This window comes from Alternaria postmessia (genome assembly GCF_024291825.1).
Source record: "Alternaria postmessia strain BMP 2775 chromosome Unknown scaffold_43, whole genome shotgun sequence".
NCBI lineage: Eukaryota > Fungi > Ascomycota > Dothideomycetes > Pleosporales > Pleosporaceae > Alternaria > Alternaria postmessia.
In genome coordinates, this window is record NW_026260116.1 from 178,129 (window position 1) to 205,332 (window position 27,204).

General features: G+C 50.8%; 9 protein-coding genes across 9 annotated transcripts; 2 read left to right on the forward strand and 7 right to left on the reverse strand.

Annotated features, from left to right (window-relative positions):
* Positions 1–1,339: 1,339 nt before the first annotated feature.
* Positions 1,340–2,182, reverse strand: J4E82_006950 (uncharacterized protein; the record flags this gene model as incomplete). Its single annotated transcript, XM_051733199.1, has 3 exons — positions 1,340–1,761; positions 1,818–1,877; positions 1,930–2,182. The coding sequence occupies 3 exons, from the start codon at positions 2,180–2,182 to the stop codon at positions 1,340–1,342; spliced, it is 735 nt and encodes a 244-aa protein (XP_051587083.1).
* Positions 2,183–3,423: 1,241 nt separating this feature from the next.
* J4E82_006951 (uncharacterized protein) lies at positions 3,424–4,393 on the reverse strand (the record flags this gene model as incomplete). The annotated part of the gene is made up of 3 exons (XM_051733200.1): positions 3,424–3,626; positions 3,743–4,036; positions 4,174–4,393. The coding sequence occupies 3 exons, from the start codon at positions 4,391–4,393 to the stop codon at positions 3,424–3,426; spliced, it is 717 nt and encodes a 238-aa protein (XP_051587084.1).
* A 525-nt stretch (positions 4,394–4,918) lies between these two features.
* Positions 4,919–8,761, reverse strand: PAN2 (poly(A)-specific ribonuclease; the record flags this gene model as incomplete). The annotated part of the gene is made up of 8 exons (XM_051733201.1): positions 4,919–5,257; positions 5,345–6,998; positions 7,048–7,464; positions 7,513–8,108; positions 8,156–8,282; positions 8,347–8,522; positions 8,579–8,686; positions 8,741–8,761. The coding sequence occupies 8 exons, from the start codon at positions 8,759–8,761 to the stop codon at positions 4,919–4,921; spliced, it is 3,438 nt and encodes a 1,145-aa protein (XP_051587085.1).
* An 833-nt stretch (positions 8,762–9,594) lies between these two features.
* On the reverse strand, positions 9,595–10,611 carry J4E82_006953 (uncharacterized protein; the record flags this gene model as incomplete). The annotated part of the gene is made up of 3 exons (XM_051733202.1): positions 9,595–9,710; positions 9,762–10,464; positions 10,516–10,611. 3 exons carry the CDS (start codon positions 10,609–10,611, stop codon positions 9,595–9,597), a joined length of 915 nt encoding a protein of 304 aa, XP_051587086.1.
* Positions 10,612–12,233: 1,622 nt separating this feature from the next.
* Positions 12,234–14,260, forward strand: J4E82_006954 (uncharacterized protein; the record flags this gene model as incomplete). The annotated part of the gene is made up of 3 exons (XM_051733203.1): positions 12,234–12,728; positions 12,779–14,010; positions 14,092–14,260. 3 exons carry the CDS (start codon positions 12,234–12,236, stop codon positions 14,258–14,260), a joined length of 1,896 nt encoding a protein of 631 aa, XP_051587087.1.
* A 2,741-nt stretch (positions 14,261–17,001) lies between these two features.
* Positions 17,002–18,312, reverse strand: J4E82_006955 (uncharacterized protein; the record flags this gene model as incomplete). Its single annotated transcript, XM_051733204.1, has 5 exons — positions 17,002–17,340; positions 17,398–17,513; positions 17,575–17,912; positions 17,971–18,027; positions 18,080–18,312. The coding sequence occupies 5 exons, from the start codon at positions 18,310–18,312 to the stop codon at positions 17,002–17,004; spliced, it is 1,083 nt and encodes a 360-aa protein (XP_051587088.1).
* Positions 18,313–19,935: 1,623 nt separating this feature from the next.
* Positions 19,936–21,016, forward strand: J4E82_006956 (uncharacterized protein; the record flags this gene model as incomplete). The annotated part of the gene is made up of 2 exons (XM_051733205.1): positions 19,936–20,051; positions 20,110–21,016. 2 exons carry the CDS (start codon positions 19,936–19,938, stop codon positions 21,014–21,016), a joined length of 1,023 nt encoding a protein of 340 aa, XP_051587089.1.
* Positions 21,017–21,598: 582 nt separating this feature from the next.
* On the reverse strand, positions 21,599–24,256 carry J4E82_006957 (uncharacterized protein; the record flags this gene model as incomplete). Its single annotated transcript, XM_051733206.1, has 1 exon — positions 21,599–24,256. One exon carries the CDS (start codon positions 24,254–24,256, stop codon positions 21,599–21,601), a length of 2,658 nt encoding a protein of 885 aa, XP_051587090.1.
* Positions 24,257–24,582: 326 nt separating this feature from the next.
* J4E82_006958 (uncharacterized protein) lies at positions 24,583–26,023 on the reverse strand (the record flags this gene model as incomplete). Its single annotated transcript, XM_051733207.1, has 3 exons — positions 24,583–24,829; positions 24,931–25,183; positions 25,231–26,023. 3 exons carry the CDS (start codon positions 26,021–26,023, stop codon positions 24,583–24,585), a joined length of 1,293 nt encoding a protein of 430 aa, XP_051587091.1.
* Positions 26,024–27,204: the final 1,181 nt, after the last annotated feature.

Sequence of the window (27,204 nt, forward strand, 5' to 3'; positions counted from 1 at the left end):
AGAACAAGTAGGAGAAAGTGTATACATAACGATTGAGCGAAGGCCTGGAGGTATTATATCGTGCCATGTGAACCTATTTTACGAGTATGCGTAGCTTCGCCTGCTATTCTACTGGAACCAATTAATAACTACACAGGCGTGCCGCGGAGATTTTTTGGCAAAGTACGCGTGCAAAGATGATCCTTAGATGATTTCGACTTATCAACTAAGAAAAAAAGGCCAGGCGTTCTCAGTCGTCGGTCAGACCGACTCGGATGCTGAGGCAAGCGATTGCGACTGTAGTAACAACACTAGTAAAGCCTCGATGAGTGGCCTGAGGCTGAGAAACCCACCACAACTAGGAAGCCGTTGCTGTCTGCGGTCCTTTTCCTTATGTTGCATGCATATCTATTCATCTAAAGTTGAGTAGTTGGAGAACGAAGTCACGCGATAACGAGCTCAAGCATGTATCAATTCCGATATCTCGTTTCCCAGACGAATATTATCGAGCAGCAAATGTATAGTTGCCGCGATCATAGAACGAGGTATAGCCACGTTGAAAGCCTGATTCCTTACATCACTCCTTACGTCTTGTGACCACTGTCGTTGTCGTAATCGTCACTGTGTCCTCAATACTTCCAGTTCTGCCATTATCACTCCTCCCAGATCCACCGCGCTCCGTTACTTCATTGTCCTTTTCCTCCTCTGGGGTATCAGGCTGCACAACCGCAGGATTAGGATTTTCTACGATGAATGTCCCTAGCGAGCACGGTTTTGGGGTAGTTGTACCGGACATTGCTGTTAGGCCGATGGATGAGTATAAGAAGATTTATGCGAGGAATTTGAAGATCAGATGTCGGCGTAAGATGGGGGAGATTTAAATATGTGCGAGAACTGATAGATGGTATCAGGAGTGTTTGAGAGGGGCGTTGAGAGTGACGGTTGGTCACAAACGATCGAGAAGCAACGTAGCGTGCGCGAACGAGCCTTGCTGTTAGGTATCTGCTGTTGCTGACAAGCAAGGCTATCACACACTTGTCATAACTCATACAGAGATTTCTTATCTGCTGTTCTATCTTGGCGCTCACGTAGACATACTCAAGTAACTCCACTGACACTTGTGATGTGGATAGTCTTTCTTTCAAAAACAGGTAGGCCATAGCGTGGGTGAAAAGACAGCAGAGCACTTGTAGATTGAAAGCAAAGAAAGCCAAGGGGCTAACACGATGACACATCCGTGCAATTTTCTATCTTTGTCTTTTCTACTGCTAGGTACAACATGCCGATCTCCAGCCGAGTAATAGGCATCTTAATCTATGCGTACCATCGCACTGTACTCTCCCACGAGCTACACAGCTATCTATCTGCAGACGGGAAGGGAGTCAACACTTCCCAGACCAGAGCAACCATTGTTGTTCTTCATGGGCGGACCATCCCTCCCCGCCTCTTTCTCAACGCCCAAGTAGTTCATGCAAACATCCTTATTGTTGCTACCACAAGTACCAGTAATAACAGCCGTGTCGCCAAAGTTGTTGTTAATAGCAACAAGGTCCGAAGTCATACCGCTGGCGCGAACGTTCTCAATGACGACGTGGCGAGGACTGTTTGCCCGGTTGTTGGAGCAGTTACCGCAGCTACGGTAGAGTTTGCCCGAGTTGGTGACGGTGTAGTTGCGAATGGTCACGCGGCCTTTGCCGTTGTGCTGGATGACCTTGTCGTTGGCGCCTGTGGCACCGCCGCCCTCGATGAGGACTTCGCCTGGTCCAAGAGCAGTGACGGCGTCTACGAAAATGTTAGTTTGTCATGGTTTCGTTTGTGAGTGAGGAGACTATTCGCACCTTCGCAGACGTTCCTGAACCAAACGTTCTTCAGAGTACAACGGCCGCGGCAATGGATACCTGCAAAGCGTTAGTGAGTTGTTTCCCAGAAGTAGGGTTGGAAGAATGTTACCATCGATCTGGTTGGGACCGATGATCAAGTTTTCGATGGTCACGCCATCGTCGAGGATGAAGACTGGTGGTCCCTTCGTCTCGTCATCGCAGGTGATGCCGCTGTCAAACTCTGCCATGCCGAAATCTCTGTTTGCAGAGATGCGAGCGTTGGAAGCACGCTGGACAGTGCCGACTCTGGCAGGAACATTGAGAACCTGGGCAGAAGCCAGGGAAGCGGCGAGAGCGGCAAGCGTAAAGGAAGTGAACTGCATGGTGGAAGAAGGTTGGGCTGTCTAGGATCTGGAGGGATGAATGAGTGTGGAGTATCTGAGTGATGGGATTGTAATGATGGTCTGAAGACTTGAGAGATTTGGAGTGTAACGAATGTGAAGATGCTGGTGAAGATTCTGGTGGAGATGCTGATGGAGCTGATGAAATCTTCAAGTGAGACAGCATGGAAGTTATATACTTGAGCATTCTCCCTGAGAAATTACTACAACACTTGGTATCTTACGACTTTGAAAACTGCGAATGCGAGAGCGGTCAATCCATCTAGGGATGGCATGCAATACTCCTCTTGGTATCCAGTATCAAGTGAAAGCCAATACGAGATGCTTTGATCACGCAAAGAACAAACAGCACTCTAGCGTACTACATCTTTGACACCGTAGCTCAGTTGGTCCTGATCGATCAAGGATACATCAAGATCTAGACAGATCTTGCACACGCGGCAGATTCCGCTTGACCTGGCGTCACTGTAGTAGCTGTCTTGGTGTACTGTATTCATCTTCTAGAACAGCTGATTCTGCTTGGCGCCTAGCTAAACTATTCCTAGGCTGCTTTCCCACTCAGATGTTTGATGGTTGAAACCGGCGAAACTATATTCTCGGCTTTTATGCTGTCATGTTAGGGCGGGATAGTGGCGTAACTAGTAGTTTGGCGTTTACCCTGCGTTGGTTCTCTGTCTGTGCGCTCAATGCGTTGGAACTCCCCGATAAAGTGTCCGTGCACGTTTCGTGCTACGGACTATAAGGTCGAATTCCCTTGAGATTTCCTATGTTTACTAACGTACTTTTGCTTTTATCGTACCTGCCCTCTTATCTGTGGCCAATGTTGATTCTAGAGGGGATTCAAGTACCCCCTTCAGGAGCCATCTCGTATGATCTCCCGCCCGCTTCGAGCCGCGCCTCAATTGGCAACCAGATCCTCGTCCGCGCAGCGATCTCAGAGCAAGACGTTGATAAAAATGATGGAACTAGACGTGGTGGCTTGGGCTGAGAGCGTGACGTGGCCGGCACAAGAATCTACGAGGTGCAGACATGGCATTGTGCTTGCAGATGCCTAGCGTATCGAAAACAGCCAGTAGAATCAATGTAAACATCAGCTGCAGTGTCGAAGTCTTTCATTAATGTTCATCCAATCATAACATTCTGACAATTGTGTACTTGTGCACAACTTTTCCTATCCATCATAGTGCTCCGATTCCCCATTCATGCCTACGCACCACCCAGCCTTATTCATACGGTTTCATAACCTCGTTGCCCGCCACAGCCTCCGCAAACCCCGGAATCGCCGTCGAATGACACCAAGGCTTCTGCTCAATCTCCTTGCGAATCTGGTTTGAGAAGCAAGTCGACCAGCTCAGTCTAGGTAGCTGTCGTGTTACCGCCTCAATCACCTCACGGCTTATGAGATGGGGTTGCCAACCCATGTTATCTTTAAGTTTCAAGTTAGTTAAGATGTATTCATCGTTCAGGAACAACAACAAACTCTTCAAAGGGAAAAAAAGAAAAGAAAAACGTTCAAAAGCAGCAATAGTAACTTAGACATACCAAACTCAGTTGCAACCTGTATAAGCTGTCCCATAGCACTAATCGTGCCCGTCTCACCAGGATCCTGGTGCCGGATAATCGCTTCCGCAACACTCTCCGCCTGTATCTTTGGCGCACCAAGCTCCTGCAACTTGTTTAGAGCGATGAAGCCGCCCTGGAAGTCAAACGACATGTGCGTAGACGACATGTTCTGCGCCGTAGTGCCGATATCGTGGAACAGGCATGTCAGCGCCCACGTTTCGAAAAACGTGCTCGACTTCCAGTCGGGCAAGTACTGCGTGACAATCTGGTGACCTGGTTTGCGGTGTTGTTAGTTTCAGTTTGAATAGGGGCGGGTGTGTTAAGTGGTGATTTGCTGTTGTTGGTACGAGGCGGGAAAGGTGTTGTGCGTTTTCTGAAGCCGGATGAGATTAGGTTGATCGCTTACTTACCGTAGGCGTAAACTCGGAGACTGTGGTTGTACGTCTCTGTAGGCAACTCGCGCTTTGCGTATTCACGCGCTTTTTTCGTCAACTCATTGTCTGGCCAGATGCCTGTGATGTCGACTGCGGCCGCGTTGGTTTGGGGAGCAGCAGCTTCCTCGGCAGAAGGGACGTTGGAACGATCTCTTGGAACGGCAGTCCAGCCGTAAGATCCGATTTCGTCCGACATTGTATGATATTTGGACAGAGCTTCAAAGTGCGGATGAACAGGAAAGATGGAAGTCGTCGTGGTTGTCGGATCTAGAGTTGAGTTGACGCAACCTTAAGTAGTCGCATGTATCATGATGTAGATACGCCTTCCGGCCTAAATAGGTTAGACTTGACATGATGCCACAACCGCACTAGCAAACACAACGTCGACTCGTTGAGTAAGCACGTCACATCGGGAAAATTGCAATTGACTATGCGCCTTATTGTCGTCTTGGTCGATTTCATCAACTCCGGGCGACAGTCTTTTTGGTCAGAATGACATCATCTACGTCATACCTAGCCACGGCCAAAGTCGCAAGCAAGTCGATCTTTGGAAATGGATTCTGTTATCATCGTTCTTTATGATGTATCCTCCACAATACGATACGACTAATCCATTTCAACCCCTATCCTCGGTGCACTAGAGAATTCAAACAGTTTGATAATCACTCATTTCTACTTCCTACTCACATCGTCAAGCCTGTCCCGTCCACCCGGCGCACCATCACCGCCTCAGCGGACTCCTGAATCCCATACTACCAAACTGACTCCCCCCTTTCTTCGGCGTCGTCAACGGATCATTCACTTCCCCACCACCCTGCGCACCACCACCAGCACCAAAACTCCCGCTGACCACCCTGCTCCCCCCTCCTCCAACCCCACCACCTCCAATACGCCCCCCACTCCCCGGCGCCTTGAACCCCACCATACTACCCCTACTATAAACATCATTCAACATCGTCTCCACAACCCCCGCATCCTCATACTCCTGCCACTTTCTCCAAAGCTTCAGCGCCGTCACCGCGTCCTCGATCGAATCATGCGTCTCCTGCTGGATACTCTCCTGCGGAAAAGAGAAGAACAACAAGTCAGCCTCGTACATTTTAACACAACAAATTGAGCCAAGATAAAAGCCATACAAAAAACATACCTTGAGTACACACCACGCCAGAAACTTCAAATTCAACTTCCTCTTGAAATCCGGTTTAAACCACAGCTGACTCGTATCAACCACCTGCACTTTTGGCACATGAATATTGATAGTTCGGAAATCGTTGGCGAGGGAGTGTCCCACAAAGACACAACCAAGATTCAACAAGAGCCACAACTTTTTGTACGCGTGTTTGAGTGACACGGGAGCGTGCGGCGAAGTCTCTCTGCTGAGATCTCCAGGCGAGATACCAGACCATTCAGTCAGGTAGTCGACCACTGTTTCGGTGACGGCGATGTAGTCGTCGATGAAGGGCAGGCCCGCTTGTTCGCCCTCGCCACGGCAGACAGACACGCGGGCAAGACCTTTTCGGTCCGGACGAATGGTTTGTCGGGTACCGTCAGCTTTCATTTCGATTTCCTCGGCCTGGAGGCGGATGAATTCTGCATCGATCGCAACAGGATAACCCGGCCGCGGTTTCTCTGCTTCAGAATGCAAAAGCTTGAATTTCGTGTCCGGGGGTGGTGGATTGGACGACCACCATCTGTATAGGATGGAAGTGTCTAGGTTCTCTTTCCAGGAGTCGTCAATCTTGTTGCGGGCAGATTTCAACTGAAAGGTCAATACAGAGGGCAGTTTCCAACTTGGTTCGAAACGCAGGGCTTCTTCTTTGGGGATGGGGCGGACTAGGAAGTCGTTGAAAAGGTGCCATCTGTCTTCCAGGTCTTCTTCTCGAGAAGAAGGTGCGGTATTGATGGTCGCGACGAGATGAGGCTTCTGATGCTCGCCGCTGTTGATGTCTGCAACTATCCCGACAAGCTCGTACACCATGATCTGGTGTACTCCGCGTTGCAAGTGTAGCTTCAGATCTTGGCCCTCAAAGCAGTAGAACTGACCTTGATCTACTATGATTCCGATCTCTTGTGGAAGCCAATTAGGTATAGACCACAATAGTTTTGCTTCGTGACTTTGTATAGCAGCGTTGAGCATTAGTACTCCAGGAACTGATTGAATCGTCTTCCGCTGCACCATCTGTTGGTACCGGTTGCACTTTGTGCACCAGCCTCTAGTCTGGTCTTGCCGCTCGACACTTGCCTTGAGGATTTGTGAGAAGGTGGGACGTGGTATCCGTGTGTTCTTCATAACGTGCTTCGCCGGGTACACGAGCTCGTTCACGAAGTTCTTGCCTCCACGAATGGTCTCGTTGTTGCATTGTGCACATCTCATGCTTGCTTTCGCCTGGGTTTCCAGCACTTGGTCCATCGCTGACGGACCGGTATGACCTGGTAACATCTGCCGGAACTCTTCCGAAACCTTTTCGAGTAAGAATCGATTGAGATTCTGGATCATACTGGTGAGCGCAACATTAGGCGCGAACTCTTCGAGTAGGTTCAGTGAGACTGCATTTGAGAGGCCACTGAAAGTCTTCAGGAAGTTGGATGCCTGGCAATTGAGACCAGCCGCCTTTTCAAGCATGTCGATGAGGAAGCCTAGCTCACAAAGGAGGCATGACTCGAAAAGACACGGTGAAGCAGTGTGCTGGAGTGCAAGATTACGCAGCAACGGTGTGAAGCGGAAGAGCTGCAAAAGAGGGTTAGCATAGGAGTTGGTGATGTGCGTCTCCAGTCCGGAGTACGGTGTCTGGTTGTAGTATCTGGTACCAAGTCAGTGCAAGTGTGATTATTGTGTACCTGAACACATACGCAAAGTCGAAATCATCAACACCAAACTTGCTGTACTTGATTTCTACGTTGCCATACATGGCAGGAACATCTTTGCGCGTGACGTCGTCGAGATGCAGATCAGTCAGAGTCTCCATGGTCTCCGATGCCAGGGCATCTGGCTCGGTGAATGATTGCGAGGCTCGAGTCTTCTCGCTCAAGAACTTGGGCGCCGACAATGACTCGCTTACTCTGTCCACCTGCCGTGTTGCTTCAGCCTGATTCCTGCGTTTTGTTCTGGGATTCTTGGCAAAGAAGCCGATCTCGGTGCGAGTCATATTGTTGAGTATGGCGCTATCAATCTTGGGCGGAGGGGCGCCGACTTCAAAAACCAGATGACTAGGCCAGCTCGACAGCAGCTGTTCCTTGTAATATGGCATTCCAACAGTGCTCAAAGGCCTAGAAAATGTCAGCGATCTGCATAATGTCATGCCAAACAGAACCTACGTGTCTGGGCTCCAGTCCATTTGCGGCGGCGGTTGGGTATTGTGGTCGGCGGTCTCTGTAGGGTTACTGTATTCTGGAAAATGCACCTTGGTAGGAGAACCCCACAGGTGGATTTGAGAGTTGGAGTCTGCCAGCGCAATAGCCTCACCAGATGGTGCCATCTCGAAGCCAGTAAGGTAAGACTCATAGAAGTTCAGTTGCCGGAGGTTGGCCGAGTCCGGATTCATGAGATCGATGACCTGCATCTGGCCGTTTTGAGATGCTATAAAAGCCGTGGTAGACATGCGGGGGTGCATGCGTACAAAGGCTGCACCCGTGTGAAACGGAATGGGAGGCAACTGTTTGAGCGTCTTCAAGGAAAAGACATTGGTGAATAGGTCGAGCATGTACGCATACTGTTGGCGAGGAGACCAGCCACATGTTGCGAGGAAGTCGCCCTTAGCGTCCATATCGCTGATGCTACCAGTGTGTCCTTCGAAGACTTTGATGACGGAGAGCGAGTTTGAGTCCAAGATGTGAATGCCGCCGTTCTTAGTAGCGGCACAAAGGTACTGTCCAGCGCGCTTCATAATGGTATACTGTGCTTCGGCAGGGAGCTTCTACTGGTCAGCGAATGTTAGCTTCTCCAAGGGACACGGCATACCGTATGTGTAATCAAGCCCTTTTCCACATCCACTTTGAACATTTGCTCCTGACATCCTGCGACAAGGATCTCGCGCGTACCTTTCGAAGTGAAGTTCATACATTTCATGTCCTTGAACTCGGCGCTCCTATATGCTGATAGTCAGCCGCTGCCCATGTGCGTCATTGGTTCCCTTCCTGTCGCCAACGTACGTCAGATGCCATTGTGTGAGCCCGCGGCGATGGGAGTAGTGGACGCTGTTCCTGGAGATTGAGAGCACGCCCTTGTCGGTGAAGAGGAATTGTTTGACTGGGCCATCAGATGTTGCGTGTCCGCGGTATGAGGTATATCGTTCGAGATGAGGGCCGAAGAAGGACGTGACGCGCCCCTGTAGACTTGTAAGTCCCGCTGCACTCGGCACGGATTATGTGTGAACGTACTCACTTGGTTGTTTCCCGTCCATAGCAGTTCTTGCGTCGTGTCAAATGCGAATGTAGATATGGGCACATTAGGAAGATGTGGTCCTGGGGGCGGCAGTTGAGCAATGGCTAGCTGTGCAATCGTCAGTCGCGGTATGCATAATTTTGAGCACAAACGGAGGCATACCTCATCCCAGTCCGCCTCCATACTTCAGTCGCGTGATGCAGTCCAGTAGCTCGACCGAGCAACTCCGACATGCCTTGTGCTTGTCTGTTGGCCGGCGCGTCGCGGTAGCTGAGGTCTTGCGGCGTGGGGTGAGGTCGGAGCTAAGAGACGCGAACGTGTGTCTTGGTGGGACCGCGGGGCATTCGGGAACAGAGCCGCACCCACCGCGCTGGAAGGCACGGCAGCATGCCGACAGGTTTATAGTCTCGCAGCACACTTTACGGTCACAAAATTATGCAGTCACACATCGCTTTTTCACGTGTTTCATTCCTACAGGGGATTTCCCAGCACGAAATGTGTAATGGACTACCTAACACACCACGCAACCATGGTGCATAAAACAAGTGGCTAACATACGCCCGCATGGAAGGGAATGTGAAGGATAGCATGTCTTACCTGACACCATGTCCGGCCATAGCCATGGAAGATGCTTGGCGAGTAATGTCAGATGAAATGGGTATAGAGCGCCTGTAGAGCGGTCGTGCTTAGTGAGATGGCTCAATAGACGGAAGTGAGCACCCAAGAGTCATACCAAAAATATGCAAATGCCGTAAACTTCGTCGAGGCACACGTAGGTTATCGTGACAAGCCGTGGCATGAGAGAAAACCTGTATCATGTCAGCTCCGTGTTCTTATGCAAAGCGAGTAGCTTTGATTCTTGGTCAGCCATGGATCACTCCATATAGCTGTATGACCGCGTATGCCTAGGTCTGAGGTTGGCCCAAGGGCAACGTAAGCAAGAGGTTCAAGTGTCAAGATGATTCAATTTCACAATCACATACCACAAAGTGTCGGTTGGCCGTCTTTCAGTATACTCAAAAGCGCTTGCGGTCGGCAGAATACTCTTCGTCCTTCTCGGCATCACCCTTGTGGTCGTAACGCTGACGCTTATGGGTCTCAGTCATGCCCTTGCCAGAGCCTGTGAAGCCGACTGTGACATGTTAGTGGGAGGGTACAAGCAAGGATGAAAACGGTTGCTCACCTCGGCTGCCAGCGTCAGTACTAGTACGGAACATGGACTCCTTCTTGACAACGCCCTTCTTAGCACCCTTGCTCTGGAAATCGGCCCAATTCGACTGCCGCTTCTTCAAGATGCCCTTGTTAGCTATGCGACTAGGCTTCTTGTCCTCGTTTACCTCTAGAGCAGCGTTCTTGCCAGCGTGCGCGTTTGGGTTCATGCTAGCAGGTCCTGAGATGACGTGGGCGCTCGAGACAACAGGCGCAGGCGGAGTTGCAACAGAAGCAGGCTCGGCATCTCGCTTGCGCTTGTTCGCAAGAGGACGTACGGCGGTGCGATCGACGGTCAGTGTATCATCGTACTCGAGGAAGCGAACAAGATACTTGGGTGCTGAGACGGAGCCGAGGATACTCTGGATCTTGGCCTTGTACCAAGACCTGTCAGTCCACTGGGCCTCGCAGATGTCGCCAATGCTAAATGAGACTGCTTTCTCGGGCTCCTGCTTCTCCATGGCCTTGCGCAGAACGGGGTGCTTTTCAGGGTCAAATTTGGGACCGGCGGGCTCGGCGGGCGACTGTGGGAGCTGAGCTTCGAGAGCGGCGAGCTCAGGACGCAGTCGCCCAAGTTTAGCATCGTGTTTGGCGATTTCGTTCAGCATGTCTGTGCGCATGACCGTCATTTCGTCGGAGCTGCCAGTGCTGGCAATGAGCTTGTCCATCTCTGCGAGCTATGCAATATTAGCCAAGTCAATGCGACAGTCTGGTGGCGCGCAACTCACACTCTCAGCCCATCCTGCGCGGAGTCCCTCCTCTTCGGCGATTGCCTGCCTCTTGGCGTTGATGGCGTTCTTTGTCTGCTTGATTTGGTCCGCCATGTTGTCGTGGAGTCTGGTGAGTCTGGTGGGTGTGGTGTTGTTGTGGGGTTGACTTGTTGTAACTCGCGCCTGCGATTGAGGAAGTCGCGACTGGCAGTGACGCTGGACTTGGCAGGCGCTAGACTTGGCATCGACCCACATAGCCTAGACCCTTTTTTCTCCGCGCTTCAGCCCTACTAGTGATTGAGCGCGTTTCAATGCTGTAATGAACCATCACCTCCAACTTCACCACCTGGCTACATTTCCAAGGGTGTCGTCTTGACACGCGCGAATCATGCGGATGTCCGTCGCGTGTATGATGGTCTCTCTACCCTAACATGGTTCTTGGCACCCATGAGAGCCAGATGTCTTGGCACCATTTCGTGCGACTTCATCAACGCTAGTGGACGGAGAATTCCTACAAAGAAGCCCTGTCTATTAGAAAAAGAGTTATGAAGCGCGAAGAAGCTTGGGTATTCCCTGTGCCAGACTTCTGAGGCAGATGACAATGACGCATCATGCGTAATGCTGAATCAGAACCTTGAAAGCATCTGTACGCCTCTCGCAGTGGACTTCCATAGAGGGCAACGTTTCCAAATGGGCAAACATGGATCGACATCTCCCTTGATGTTTCTGTGCGTTGAACATGACTTGGCCACAATCACAATATGATGGAGCACGTCTCCAGAGTGTGGCCGCCACTGGAAGAGTAGCCACGGAGGCAACGGCAGTCGTCCAAGTCGAAATGAAACAGTGCAAGTCACAACGTGTGCCTATGATATGGGTTAGCACGTTAATGTGCCCAGATGCGAAGACAGTATTTGAAGTAGTTTTGAGGAGCCATATTGGCTGCCTTGCCAGGAACAGGAAGGGGTGATCTGCATGTGCTGGTCCGTTCTGACTGTCTTCGATGGCGTTCTTCTCCTACCCCACCAAGCTTTGTGCTTATCAATCACCTCACAGGGAACCTCATGCTGAACCTGACGTGCAGCTGCGCCCTTCTCTAACGCCGTGCTTCTGCGAGAACAGTCACACCTTTTGATCCAACCTATCAGTGACGTCGCTCACCCGTTCATCTCCTGTCGGCCGCTTTGTGACAGGCCCAGCATTGTCGCTCCGAAAAGTCGCCCGAACCAAGCTGCTAGGGTGCCGCATTAGACCCGGCGTCCAGGCTGTGAGGCTGCGAATTGATCTGTTACGCCATTCCTCCTTCACCATCTGACCACCTTTCACACAAATTGTCTACGTTGCCCACTACCTGCTCGCATTCCCCTCCGCGGTCGTCAGAGTGAGTGCGCTACACCCTTGGACTGCTCTAGCCTGGTACAGGCCCCCATCCCCAGACCCGCCAAACATTCGTCCGCCCGCTGGCCTGTGTCGGACCGCCCACTGTAGACTCTTCGCATCTACGCCAAACGTCTTGCGTCACCAATACCAGCTTCGTATACCCCAGCGTGCCCGCGTCCTCCACATTTTGCGGCACTAGGGTGGCGAAAACGGTTATCGCACGTGTTTGACCGATAGCGCCAGCCCCTCCGAACTTCCGCCTCACTGCGCGGCTCAGACGAGCGACACCACCCATAAGCTCTGCTCGGAGCTACACACAACACCACAGTTCCCGCAACCCCGCAAGTGCAATTGCAATGGCCGGAACTACCAACGACTTCCAGAACGGTGCGCCCTTCTACCTCGATGCGACGCAGCAGGATCTCCTCCTTGCAGCTCTGGCCTCGAACAACCAGAACCCAAACGACCTCTTTTCCGCTGGCTTCGACAACGGCTCAAGCAATAAGCAGTCTATGAGCAATTCGCAGTTTCAGTATCCCCTCGATAGCCTCGATCCCGCATACTTCACCTCGCCGCAACAGCAGGCGCCCGCGAACAACTTCAACAACAGCATGGACGAGAGCCCCTTTGTCGACTACCTCGATGGAGACAATAGCTTCGACTTCGACAACGCAGACGGCGACATGATTGGGTCGCTGCCCGGCGACACGCCCGGCGATTCAAGCGAAAAGCGGAAGAGCCCGGGTGACGAGGGCGACGACGATGACGAGGGCGGCGGCAAGCGAAGAGAGGGTGAAGACAAGCAAGCGAAGAAGCCGGGGCGTAAGCCGCTGACTTCGGAGCCTACGACTGTAGGTGAAATAGAGGATGCTCACTTGGTATAAACTGACAACAGCTATAGAAGAGGAAAGCCCAGAACCGCGCGGCCCAACGAGCTTTCCGAGAACGCAAGGAAAAGCACCTCAAGGACTTGGAGACCAAGGTACAAGAGCTCGAAAAAGCTTCCGATGCCACAAACCACGAGAATGGGCTCCTGCGGGCTCAAGTGCAACGGCTGCAGATGGAACTTCGCGAATACCGCAAACGACTCTCAATGAACAGCACCGGAGTGACACGCACTCCACCACTCGCTGGAGGCTTTAGCTCGATGCTGAACAACAATAGCAGCAATAACAACTTCTCTTTCGAATTCCCGCGTTTTGGCGGACTCCCTGGCGCCCAGCTCCTAGACAATGGTCCTTTGGCCAAGAAGAACGCATCAGTTTCGACAAATGCGTCAAGTCGGCACAACAGCACCGGACCTGCGCTTAGTCCGACCAGCAAGGCTAATGGCCAGCTCACAAACTCTCCAGGCGCTATGACAGGCAACGGGCAGCGTTCTGGCAGTCTGAACGGCTTCTTCGGTTTCGACAGCAGCAAATCAAACAACAATGACACTCCTCGCAGCAACACCGAGAGCTCCACTAGCTCACAATCACGCGTCTTCCAGTTCAACAGCGGCTCATCCAGCCATTCAGATTCTCCATCCAACTCCTCTACATCGCCCACCAATCAGGACTCGTCGTGCGGAACGACCCCAGAGCCAAGTCATACCTCGCCGAATCAGCAGGCGGACACAATCAAGGACGGATATGTGTGTCACGGAAACTCCGAAGGTGAGGTTCTCTTCTGCGAAAAGCTCAACATGGCCTGCGGCAACCCTCGTAATCCCATGCCCCGTGCGATGTCCACATCTGACGACAAACCTTCTCCTGCAGTCTTTTCACCCACCCTTTCCAACGCCAACAACGCCAACAACAACAACAACAACAATAAATCTCCCACACCCGCATCGGCGGCGCTCAACGGCATCGATTACTTTGCGAACCAAAACGGCGGACAATTCGATCCGATGCTTTTCGGAGAATACCGCGATACGCAGAATGCAATCGTTGGGGACGGCAACGAGTTTACGAATGGCTTCTTCAACGATGCTTTCCTCAACACTGGATACGGTTCTCCCTTCCACTTTGGCGATACACCGGCTGTGCAGAAGACGAATCCGCTCGAGGAGATTGAGCGCATACAAGATGGGGAGGACGAGGTTGTTCCAGGCGAGGATGTCAATTCTCTGCTGAATTGCCACAAGATTTGGTACGTACAACATGCAATGGAAAAAGAAAAATTTGAGAGAGGAGAGTTGGGTAAGAGTGGTGTTGCTAACGTGTGTAATAGGGATAAATTGTCCAGTCGACCGGATTTCAAGGATGGCACCATTGACATTGATAACTTGTGCTCGGAGCTGCGTGCCAAGGCTCGTTGTTCTGAGAGCGGCGTCGTGGTGGATCACAAGGACGTTGAGGCAGCGCTCAAGCGTTTACCGAAAGACAAGCTCCTCGGATAAAGTTTGCACTCTTCCTTCTCGCGGGATATTCACCTTGCATCGGGATATATGGCGATTATAAGGCGTATTTATAACACCACACCTGTTTTAGGAAGGGAAGGGACTGAGGAGAGGACAGGAAGGAGTTTTGGTTTTCTATTTTTCGTATCTTTTATCTTACACGGCCCAGTCACTCGTTGAGCTACTGCTTCTAGGCTAGCTCGCAAATCACGATGATGATATTTGCAAAGCAAGGGAGGGCATATTGGCGTTTATGATGACACGAAAGATGGCTATGTGGAATACACTGGTCTGGCAAATCGATTCTTGAGGGAGGCGAGGGGTCGTTGTTGTTGTTGCTTGGTTGGTGCTTTGTGGTTCAGACAATCTCAGCTTTCTTCTAGGTTGTATGTTCAATGAAAGTAACACTTTTTCTCATGTTTTGTAACGTCATGGGTTTGATGCATGTGGGTTTTTGACAGCTGTGGTAGCGATGGTGCCTTGGGGACGTGCGTGGAGTGGTATGCATATAAAAGCTTCATCTGCGATGTTCCTTTCCTTGTTTCTTACACTTCAAGCCCTGACTGTATATGTCAAAAAAGGTGGTAGTACAGTTCATGGTGCTTGCTTCTTTTTCAAATCCCATCCTGCAGGATATCATGGTCCTTGCTCTCGTGTGTCGTTGAGCTTCACCCAAGATCCTCTTTCAAAACCTTTTCCTGGAATCTACTGAGCTCTTCATTCTTTCTGGATGACTTCAAAAAAACATAAAGAGGAGCTATGGTGCCTGCTTGTTTCCGAAAACAAACCATGAACACCCCATGGGTTCCGCTGTTGCTGTCTTTTCTAACTCCATCGACTCCAAGGCGGACATCACTTATCGATTTTGGCTCTTACAAATGGATCAATCCACACTCTCATGAGCTGCTGGCTCGCTGGATATGCCATCAAAAAAAGGAAAGGAAAACGAGGATGGGCAGAGTGTAGTCCATATAAAAGCCTACTTCTCGAGCATTGTGGTTTATCCTCCCACACTACACAGTCTTTCCTGCTTTCTCCAAAAGGTACAAGAAAGATTTCTATGGTGCTGTGCTTTTCTCAAAACACTCGTTACGGTAATCTATGGTCTTGTTGCTCTGTCCTGCTCGCCTCCAAAATCCAAAAAGTGTACAGCCAATGGCGCCTGCTGTCTTACGAAAATCACAACTCGAGTCTTCCATGAGCTTCGCTGCTTTTCCTTGCCCAGCCTTATCGCAAATAGACCAAGCCGATGAAACGAAGCACTACGCAACAATAAAAGCTTCTCATTCAGGTGCAATGAGAGAGACGTGTGCTCGTCTCGCTTGCAAGAACGAAAAATACGCCTGCGCGTTAAACATGCAGTCTGTCGGGTTGATATTACATTCTCAATTCGGTACTGAGGAGGCTCGTGGTACTTCTGGCTCATTGGACCTGCCAGCAGGGACGAACGTGTGTTGTGCATTGCATATAAAAGCCTGTTGCCGAAGGGATTGACTTCCTTTCCTATTCCCTATCCCTCCACCTTCTCCAAAACATAGGGCGACCTGTAGCATGGTGTCTGCTTTTCCGAAAATTCCAAAGGTTTCAAACATATGTGTTTTTGCCAGATGCTTTCCAGCTCCATCAATTCAAAAATCGAAAAGTGTTTAGTCGATGTCGGCCTCTCCTTGACATACTCAAACCCCTACCAAATCGACGGAGGAAACACTTCATGAGCAGATGTTCGAAGAATGGAAAAGAAAGATTTATGTCACTGGTCTGAGTGAGCACTACTCGACTGGGAGCACGTCCTCGAATCGGAACGATGAGGGTCACATGATGTGCCCGCTTGTCGGAGGTGCTGACGGCGAGAGACGTGTATAAAAGCTGATCTTCCAGCTCTGTCTTCTTCTACATCACCAGTCTTCCGCTGTGCCACTCAAATCTACCCCCAGAGGTGATATGTGGTTTGAAAGCCCACGGCATTCTTCATATGTCCGTGTGTTTGGCTGGCAAACTGGTTAACCTCTTTCGCCATGGGTGTGCGTCAAAAGCATGTACACGTGAACCCATGGGAGCCAAATCAGCTTTGTGCACATGATGTATTTGATGAAGCGCTCCATGCTAGCACTGAACAGAAAGATGGTGGCTTCTTCAAGTTGATACAGCCAAGGAGGCATGTACCGCTAGCAGGTTCTGCGGGCGAGCACGTGGACGTGTGTATAAAAGCTTATCTGCCTCTGCAGTATCTTCTTTCCATGCACATTCGCTTTCAAGCTTACCAAAACGCCAATGTATGGTAGACATCCCGAATGTCGCGTTGAGATCCAAAAGCCAAAACCTCTTTGCTGATATCGTGATGTCTTTACAGCAGGCAACTGAGTGGGCGCTCCACCGTGCGTGTACTCTGGATGCATGTCTGCAACACCTGAACATTTGTAAATAGCCAGAACATACTTGTTTCGCATTCCAGAGTTAACATCATTTCATCGATGTTTAGCCACCGCGCTGCTGTAGACATGAGTCAGGACAATATGCCTTTCGGTTTCGAAGTAGTGTGTTCAGATACGACGATGATTTTCACATGTTCCACATGGTAGAAAACAAAGCCACCCAATCTAACTCCATGGATAAGGACTCAAACATCCTTTTACGAATTTTGTGTTTGCTCCCGTTGTGAATCTTGTCAAACACCGAATCTCCTCCAATCCGCCGGGTCGTCCCCATTCTTCGCATCATCTCTAGATCGCATCCTGTGTCTCTTACTCTTCCTCCGCGACACTAATTTCAGTCGTCTTTCTAATTCCTCCATAGCCCAAGATATTTTCTTCACTCGAGTTTCTAGCTCCGCATGGACTGAGGTGACTCCGACTTGTTCTCTTTCCTGTTGACAGGATAGAGAATAACTCTATCTCGTCGCGCGTGGTTTTCTTTCGAGCGTACATGGCGCCGCCGCTATTGGATGTGGGATACCCCTCTGTAAGCTGGTGTGACGGGCCGGAAGACGAAGACGAGAAAAGCTTCACAAAGAGGGGACGGTAGGCTGGGGCGCAGGCAGACATCATGGCGACGTTTGCTTCGATTTGAGAGAGGAGGAGGATCTGAGATGGTGTTAATCAATTGTCGATGATAGTGCGCATGATCTAGAGCAGACTCACGAAGATACCCTCGTATCCAGCATCTTCAGTCACGGTATAGTTGTAGAGAGCATAGAGACGCAGGATGGAGGCCAATGCGGCAATGCATCCTACCATGAAGATTCCCATGAGTGCGACTGTATCTCATAGTCAGCAGTTATTCGTTTCCGTCAATCAATGTCGTATAGGTTCACGTACGACGCTTTCGTAGGTTCATGTTCAGTTGTTTGAACACTTTGAGCGGCATCACCAAGATGACCACGTCGGTGACGATGTTTACAGATGCATTGGCGAAGTACATCTTTGACATGTTAATGCAGCCCTTTGGGAATTTGCTATCCCATGCTCGTGAAGGGTTGGCACCGCATTCGAATATATTGACGAAGGTGACGGTGATGGTTTGTATGACGATGAAGCCTGCCGCACAGTACACCCAGCGTCGAAAATTGTGGTGTGTGAAGATGCGATGGTAGAGAGCCAGGATGCTGGCTTTGACGAAGAAGAGGGCCCATGGATAGAATAGCTGGTACACGTACCTGTTCAGAAGTAAGATTAGTATACCCGGGCAGCGAATAGTAGCATAAGTGTTCTTACCAGTGTTTGAGGGTCGGTACTAAGGCTTCGTCAAGGTTGAGATCTTTGCTTTTCCGTCTGTCTGTGTCAGTCTATGATTATCTCGACAGCATGATCAACTGCGACTTACCCAGTACCATAACTAATTTGGAGGCCACTCTGAATGCTCAGCCCAATCGTGACTACCAGGGCGGCCAACATGAAGTAATCGTCCAAACCCACATGGCGGACTAGTATCGCGCGGCAATACAGCCTGATTGAGATTGCTATCAACGAGAAGAAGAGGAGCACAGTGATAGTGATAAGTACTGGTAGCTGGCGTGAACCACTGTCCCACGTGATATGGGTACCGTCGGCTCCCATGGCGAGATCTATTGTGCACGTATATGTGTGTAGTACTGCTAGAAAACATCGCCAGGCATATGGTTATAAGATACAATGGATAGTCAACTGCGCCGCAAATGGCCTGGTCTACCGTGAGTCGTGCGCGTTCCATAAGAACGGAAGCGAAAGGAGATCGATCTAACGAGATGAGCGATGAACCAATCTTATCACGTTGCGACAGCCATGATTTGCGGCTTAGGCCACAGCTTGCATCGATGGCAGCCGTAGGGCTCAGCGAGCTGCTACGCCGTAAAGGTTATTTGTTGTGAGATGCTTGCTCAGCGAACTTCCCGACACTTCAAGGTTTCTGGCGCCCATAGCACGATACGTCGTGATCGAGGACATGACACATTGACTGGAATATGGGCAGCTTTACTGAGACGAAGATTTTGTTTCGTCATCTAGAATGAATCGAGCGGTGTTGACTGTGGGTGTCTTCGCAGACCTGATCGAAGAGGAAGGGATGATCTGCTAACGCTATCGACATGGTCTAGTCCCAATTGGGTCACGCGAACCGCCTTAAAGCCTTGCCTTCCCCTTCCCCACCGTAGCGCATAATCAGATTCCCCATCAACACAGATGGAGTTCAGGTCAAACACATCACCTCCTGTCTATTGTCGAAACATCTCATCAGTTAACACTCTAGCTATCAGTTTCTGGAAGGCCTCATCGATCCGTTGATGTTATCTGTGACGATCGAGTTTAACGAGTCACTGCGAGAGCGGGCGACCCCCAGGTTATCTAGCGATCTGGTGGAGTATCACCTTTGTTTCGCCCCGCAAATGTATAGCCGCCCTTTGGTATCTATCAAGATATCTAAGACATTCAGCACGTGTTCTTCATTCAGCCGTTCCAGTCAGTCGCGAGTTTCATAATTTTCTTTTGCCGCATTCGCGGCATCGGCACATATGGCCTGAGGAGATACCGGCTCCGGTGATGCCTGACATCCTGCAGGATGCAGTTGCTTGCATCCCTTGCTTTTGCCGGCCGATTGCATGCGACCGAATTCGTCCCGTTCTCGAAGATCCAATCAGGCAGGAGATGTACCAGCCTGGAGGCGGACAAGCAACCCAACGGTTTCTCCAAATCGAACCCGGCATCAAATATTTGCAACGCTTCGGCACGACACCTCTCTTTCCGCGTAAGGGAGGGCCGTATGCGATGCATTCTCAGGTTCAGTATCGCAGCTCAAATCACCACGTGTTTACTGAATCATGCAAATTGTCGGTTCCTATATTCCGGTGTCCAAATTGCATCCCTTGGACTCAACATGTGCTGTGCCACATTGGCGCATAGACCTGAATCGCCGTACAGATGTGGAGCCCCCCGGACCCTGGTATTCCCACCACAGTGTGAACGTCTAAATCCAAGACAAATCCTATGCTTGCCGCACTTATACCCACATCGCAGCGCCGTACATTAGCTTGTCGTGTTCCAAGGCCTGGAAGAGGCTGGATGCACGTTGAGCAGCATGATTGGATCGATGGAAGGACGCATAAGAAGCTCGAAGTCCATCATGCTTTACATGACACTGGACAATCACGCTGCTCGTCTCGCCTATAACTAGTGGTCTCGATTGATATAGCAACTCCACCAGGCACCATGGTCAAGCCTCAGCTCATTGTTTCGTGGCTTTGCTTGGCATCACTTCCATTTGTAGCAGCGCTTCCTGTGACCGATTCAGCCGTGTGCAAAAACCTTATTAAGCGGCTGGAATGGTAAGGCATCCCTGCTTTGACATACGATCGCTACTCGCTAATCAAGATGTCATCACAGGAGACAATTGTCAGACCCACAGAAACGCAGCTACATCAATGCCGTCCTCTGCTTAACGACTAAGAAGGCCAAGTCGGGAATTCCAGGAACTATCAATCGATTCGATGATCACCACGCCGTACATGTCAGTCAGAGTGACAGCATCCATTTTGTAGGACACTTTCTGCTATGGCATCGTTATTTTGTCGACACATACGAGAAAGCTCTTCGCGAGTGTGGTTATACGGGCGGTCAGCCGTACTGGGACTACACGTTGGACGCAGATCCTCAGAACCCTCGCTCTACCCGCATTTACGAATCTGAAATCTTCCAACCGGATACCGGCTTTGGCGGTAATGGTATCAAAGTCGAGCCTACCCCCGAGCAGAACTTTCTGAACCTCACTGGAGGGACTGGCGGAGGATGCGTTCAGACCGGCCCTTTTACCCCCGATAAGTTCATGGTGAACTATCCGGGCCCGCCGTCCTGCCTGCGACGCGACTTCATACCCCCTCTCCTGAACACCTGGGCAGATCCAAAATTAGAGAAGGCGCAACTTGAAGCACCAGATTTTGTAACCTTCGACCGCACGATGCAAGGCTCGAAAACTGTCTTTGCCCCAAATATTCATGGCAGTGGTCATTTTGGTGTTGGTGGCGTATTAGGACAGGCAGGCGACCCTGCCAACTCTCCTGGAGAGCCATTGTTTTATCTGCATCACGCCAACCTAGATCGCATCTACTGGAGATGGCAGCAGCAGGATTTGGATACTCGACTTCGGGAGGTAGGTGGACCTATCGTCGCGGAGGACTACCTTGGCAAGAACGTTACGCTGGATTTTGAGGTCAACATCGGAAAGCTGGCACCCAGCAGGAAATTGAAAGACTTGATGCATATTCAAGAAGGGCCATTTTGCTACACTTATTAGAAGTATCTGATCTTACTGTTCCTTGTTCTAGACCAGATGATGGATGATATTCATGACAGTAAGCGCAGGGATAAGAAAGAAAAGAACAAAGTGAGAGAATTCGGCAGTGTCATCTCGACATAGAAGCAACACTCCACTAGTAGCTCCGCTTAATCATCTCTGAATCAGCCCCGCGCGCCAACTTAGCCGAACCTTCAAAACTTCACACATACCCCACCTGCTCTTGTTCCTATCTGAAGGCACCCTACACTATACGGCGTCGCACGACGCATGCCACAGTGACACCGAGAACACATGCCGAACGTTTCCAACACCGGGCTTTGCAGCCGGACTTGAAGTCAACTCGACTTTCAAGTTCGGCTGCCCGATGTCTTCAACCACCTTGCTCGTTCACAGAACAATTGATCGCCTTTTTGGCTCAACTAACCTCTTCACATTCATTTCATAAATCAGCCAGCGAATGTACTACTTACCGTTCACACCCTCTCTCACATACCAGAATCCAGTACGTAGTCACCAAAGCAAACGAGAATGGGAAACACTCTATCCAATACCCAAGTCTTCATTACCACCACCGTCCGTTTATGCATCCTCCTCTTCCTCCTGCTCCTCATCCACACCCGGCGGCATCGCCGGAATACTAAAATCCTCCAAACTAGCCCACTGACTACTCTTCCCCCATCCACTCCCAACACCCGTCGCCTGCGTCATCCCAACACCCCCATCCAACAACGGACTACTACTCCCCCACGCCTTCTCCGGACTAGGAAAACTGCTCGGTATAAACAACGGCGGCGGCTTATTCGGCGACGAGAAAAGCGCAGGTTGAGAGCTCGGTATGCGATGGGGCGTTGTATGTGTGCTACCAAACTGCTGAGTGCGCTTGTGGCGGGGTGTGGTATGAGTGCGTTGTGTGATTTCGTCGACGGTAGTTGCTTGGCTGGGGTGGTATGCCGATGGTTGTTGCTGTTGTTGACGCGAAGGGGGCGCTGTGGTCTGAGTCTGATGGGGAAGCCGAGGCGTCGCGTTGTAACTGAATGCGTCGGGTGCTGCGCGCATGCTGGACGATTCGGGCGGGCGTGCGTGCACGTATTGCGAGTAGGAGAACCATTCATTTTGGAGTTGTTGCTCTGCTTTGCTGGAATGCGACTCTTGCGTCTCATGCTCGGGAGAACGAGGAACTTGGATGGCTGGGTCGTCGAGATCGGCTGACGGCTGGACTAAAGTCGAGGGAGGCGGTGGTAGTTTTCGCCTGCTTGATTGCGGTGGCGTTGGGTTGGGTGATGTATAGGGTTCCTCCCACGATGAATCATCGTTGATGACCATGGGTGTAGATGGACACGTGTATTGGGGGTATTCTTCGATGACCGGAGGCGTCGATCGGAGCTGCTCTGTTTCCTGAGGTAGTCCTCCTTCAGTACTCGTGGTAATGTCGCTTGCGATTCGGCTTTCGTCATTTGGTAGGTTTGACTGGGTTGTGGGTAGTATTGTCGCATCTTCATCTTCATCTTCATCGTCATCGTCGTCATACTCAAGTTCTTGCTTGACAGTAACTGGCTCCATGGAGTGCGACGAGCTTCTTACAGTTGAGGATTTGTTTGGCTCACCGAGCTCAGGAGAAGGTTGGTTGTGACCTCTTAGCGCGGGCAGATCATCCGAATTCTGTGATGACCTAGATTCGTCTACGACAACCTCCTCATTTGCATCGGCACATGCTTGGTCGATCTCATGAAGCATTGCTTGAGTATCGGCGCCAATAAGTTTGCCAGACGCAGTCTCGAGCCGGCTAGAGAACGATCGCGCACCCTCATCCTTCCGATGTTTGTTTGCAGGTAAATCTTCTTCAATCAAGCCCTCGTCCTCGTCTTCAGAGTCTTGAATCGTGCTTTCAAACTTTCTCAGTGTCGGCGGAGGTATCGGCGTCTTTGACGGCATTTTGAATGTCACCTGCTTGCGTTTCGAGGGCGTGTCCGGTGCTAATATCGGGTTGCTCGAGCATGCCTTGAGGGGTGATCGATGTAGTTTCTGTGGGGAAACTTGAGTCGACAGGGGTGAATCAGCTGGCGATTGGGAAGAAGGAATCACGCGAACACGTCGCTTTTCTGGAGTTGATAAAAGGCTGAAGCGGGCTTTGCGAGTCTTATGCTGCTTCTGCGGGCCGTACGAAGCGTCTCCAGTCGCCGTGGCTGGCGGTACATTTCCACGTCTAGTTGTCCGGGTTGTCCGTGTGACAGGGGCCTCGATAAACTGGGTCGGTTTGTAGCTGTCTTCGCAGTCTTCACCCACCTCGTCTTCCACTGACTGTACCACCACGTCAGGAGTGTCTTGCGAGTCTGCTGTAGGCTCTTTCTTGATATATTGATCTTCCGAATTCTGTTGTATATCCCGTACTATATCATCTGCAGCCTCCTGTTCTTTGACGCTATTGCCTTCGATACGATGAAGTCCTTGTTGTGCGAGTCGCTGCGCTACAGCATCCCCGTAGGTCTGACTATCCCGCTGTTCTGCCTCATCATCGCTCAGAGCCTCATCCAAGTCCTCATCCGACATGACTTCTTGTGCTCGCATGCGCGGTATCATCTGCGTCAACGTGCGCTGCTTCCTGTCGTTTTCGCTCTTGCCACGTCCCCAGCTCAAGCGCGAGCTCTGTTTGACAGGCTTGAACTCAGGTCCCTCGGAGTCTGGCAGTGGCTTCCTCCCATTTACCAGCTGTGTCATTGTAGATTGCCGACGCAATGTACGCTCTCGGTTGGTTTTGATCGCTGTCGCATCGTTCGCATCATCGGCATCGATTGCCACGCGTTTCGAGCGACGATGATTCTTGGGCGAGACAACTGTTCGTCTGCGCTTTGACGTAGGTTCGACCGGCTCTTCGTCTCCATCACTATCTTGCGGCAATACATCACTACTCCTCTTCTTGCTCTTCCCCTTCGCCTTTCTTGCCGAAGGCTGCTCTTCTTCCTCTTTCACCTGCGGCTCGATTGGAACTCCTCCATCCTCTAGGTCTTCTTCTAAATCTTCATCACTGTCCTCATCCGAGTCTGCGACTACAGGAATATCCCTTGTCTTCATCTTCTCTGGCAAAAAGATCATTTGCCGCTTTGCGTCATCTCGAACTGGCGACGACGGCCGACGCACTATTTTGCGCTTGTGTGGGAATTGAACCTGCTGCGGCACTTTCTTCGAGTAGTAGACCTTGTAGTCGGCATCTCTGTTGCTCGAACGCGTCCGTGGAGTCATTGTGAGTGGAGTATCGATAAGGTAGGGAAGTTGGTGCCTTGGTGACGCGACAGCGACGCGTTGAGGGGACTAGCGCGATGACAGGGGCACGCGTCATCGCCACCTACCCTCAGCCCATATACGCCCGTGATCGAAGCAAGTCATCAATGCGAGCATGCGCAGCCATGTTTTGAATTTCTGACTCTGTTATGGCTGTCAGGCATGGCTTGTTCATTGTTTGCTTGAATCTGAACAGACTTCAGATATCGACGTCATAGACGCCAAAACTAATATTCTCGCCATGTCGCTATGTGAGTCCCTGTCCCGACCTCGGCTCACTGAACTCCTCACAAATCACGCATCTCAATGTTTGGTAGCAAGTGTGAATGTGCACCTCCTCCATTGTTTTCGCGATCCCACGCCCACCGCTTTGCGAGAGAAGGGTCCAGCGTACCGTCCAGCATCGCGACAACATAGCGGCCGATTGTAGGCATAAATTTCCAACCATGGAATGAACCTCCTGTTGCGAGATACAGACCCTGACAGTGTGGTTGTGGAGTGATGATGAAGTCTTGGGTAGGGGTTACAGCATCCCTAGATGGGTTAGTCTGTCGTATTGCGAAGAACGTGGTTGCGTGGGAAGGACGGTCCCGAGATCGTCACGGGGTGAAACGTTGGAAAGAGGTGCAACTCACCAACAGACACGATATTCGTCAAACTTAACTTCCTTCCCTGGCTCGCCCAGTATACCGTCTTTAACGAGATCGAGACGTTTCTTTAGACCTTCGTTTGGTCGCCTTTGTGCCTGGTTAGGCTCACTCGGTGGAGAAGAGAACTCTTGGCCCGATGCCTCATGTTTGGTTGTGTTTTTGTAGGCTTCGTCTCTGCAAAATTTGACTGTATATGGCTCTTTCTCGGATAAAGGTGCTGTCAATGGCATTACCTCTCCTGGAAGTCGTCAGCATCATGCTATGTGAGAGTTCCAAGTGTCTTACCACGTGTGGGTGGGACCCCATGTACAGTCACTGGTATTTTGGTATATTGTTGGCCGTTTTTTGGATCGAGGTTGACGATACCAGTGATCACGGCTCCAGCAACGAGGCGGCCGTTAACTTGCAACTCCTTTCTGCTAGGCGCACTGTCGGCGAGCAGTTTTGCTGTTCCTGCACCAGTGGCTAGGACGACGCGGTCTGCTGTAATGTTGGTACCATCCTTGGTTAGAACTCCAGTGCATCCGCCGTCAGTACCGAACGTCAAGACATCGATCTCCTTTGCAGTGTATTTGACACCAGAATTTATTGCTGCATCAGTATAAGCGGTAAGTGCTTTGGCAGCTTCAGCCCATCCGCTGTCTTCATTCACAAACACATCCTTGGCCTCCGAGAAGTCGGTATGCTCGAAAAAGGAACCGTACTCCTCCTTGAAGCGATCTGGGCTGACGATCTTTGCATTGACCTTCACACCAAGCTTCTTGTAGTTTTCCAATGTGTTTCTGCCCAGATCGGAATTGTTGATTTTGATTATGCCGCTCTGGTAATAGAACGGTTTGAAGAGTGGATCTTCTCGCCATAACTGTATAGCCTCCAATGCTTTCTCCATGTAGAAGAGATCCCCATAGTCAGCACGGACGACTTTGTTCCAGTCCCAAGATGCGGCGAGTTGGCAGGGGTACGGTGTTCGGTCCACTAGATGTACGGAAGCTTCGGGGTATTTCTTGATCAAATGATAGGCAGTGGAAACACCAAATACTCCAGCCCCAATGATCAGATAAGATGGCTGTGAGCTCATTGCGTGTGGTGGTTCTGGAGGTCGTTGCCCAGCCCGATGTTGGTGGCTGAATGGGTGGAACGGGGCGAAGCGAGAGAGGTTTTGGTGTGACGAAATCGAGGGCTTGGCTACCTTGGATAAGGCAATCATGAGGCTGTCAACACGAACCTGAAGGCTGCATAGTTATAGCTTTGTCCTGACGGCGCATTGCGCTCAGGCCGAGAAGTCGTGATCGCTGCTATGATGAAAGCGACTAGCGTTCTTTCCTCAATGCTAACGCATGCAGGCGCAGCCGTGATGGCCATGTAGGTTGCCGCCACGGTCGCTTGCCAGTTCTCTCATTCAACGACAGGGTTCCCCGCTTGCTTTCCTTATCCCCCATCAGCCTTAATGACAGATAATGCGCCAGCCAATAGCACCTCCGGCGAAATGTAAGACACTCACACATGTAGTGACTCTGCCCTGGCATACGTCTACCCGATTGTAGATGTAAATGAGAGAAGTACGCTTACCATTTACGTACCCTCGTTTTCAGCCGCAGCCGCTCAACATCGTCAGCATCGTCAAGCTCGAGGGCACTGTCGTAGATCTGAGCACTTGATGCTCCCCATGTGCGTTTTGTTGCCTACAATCAGGTTAACATGCTTCGCATCGCGAGCCCAAGAGTAAGTTTTTTTTGGGATAATCACTTCGATCGAAGGTCGTCCTATGTGGCTGTCCATTAATCTTAAATACAACAAATGAGCGCTTTGTCATGAGTACTACCTTGCAAGCAAGGTCTGGTCTATCGATGGAGGGTTACAGGTTGAGGATTAGCACAAGCACATTAGGGTCTCACTTCCCGAAATCGATATCGCATCTAACGACAGATTTCGATCGGGAAGTGAAGTCAAGGCGTTTCGGTGCGGCTTACCGGTCATCGTCCCGTTCGACGTGAATCCCGGAACACCAAAAGCAACGCACCTGGAAAAGCCACTGCCACGTCTGTACTTCTCAGTCCCGGCACGCGCCCTACTTCAGTACTTACCAGGCCTCCGTGCACCAAGTTTGAAGCTGAGTTGATTTAAGAATCTGACAGGGTGGCTGGTTCAAGTAAGCGATAGGATGATAAAAAATGAGAAAACTAGTTGTGAGGCGGACTCGTGTGCTACAGTACACCAGATACATGTCATGTTTCAGAGAGTGACGAAGTAGGGTTGTAG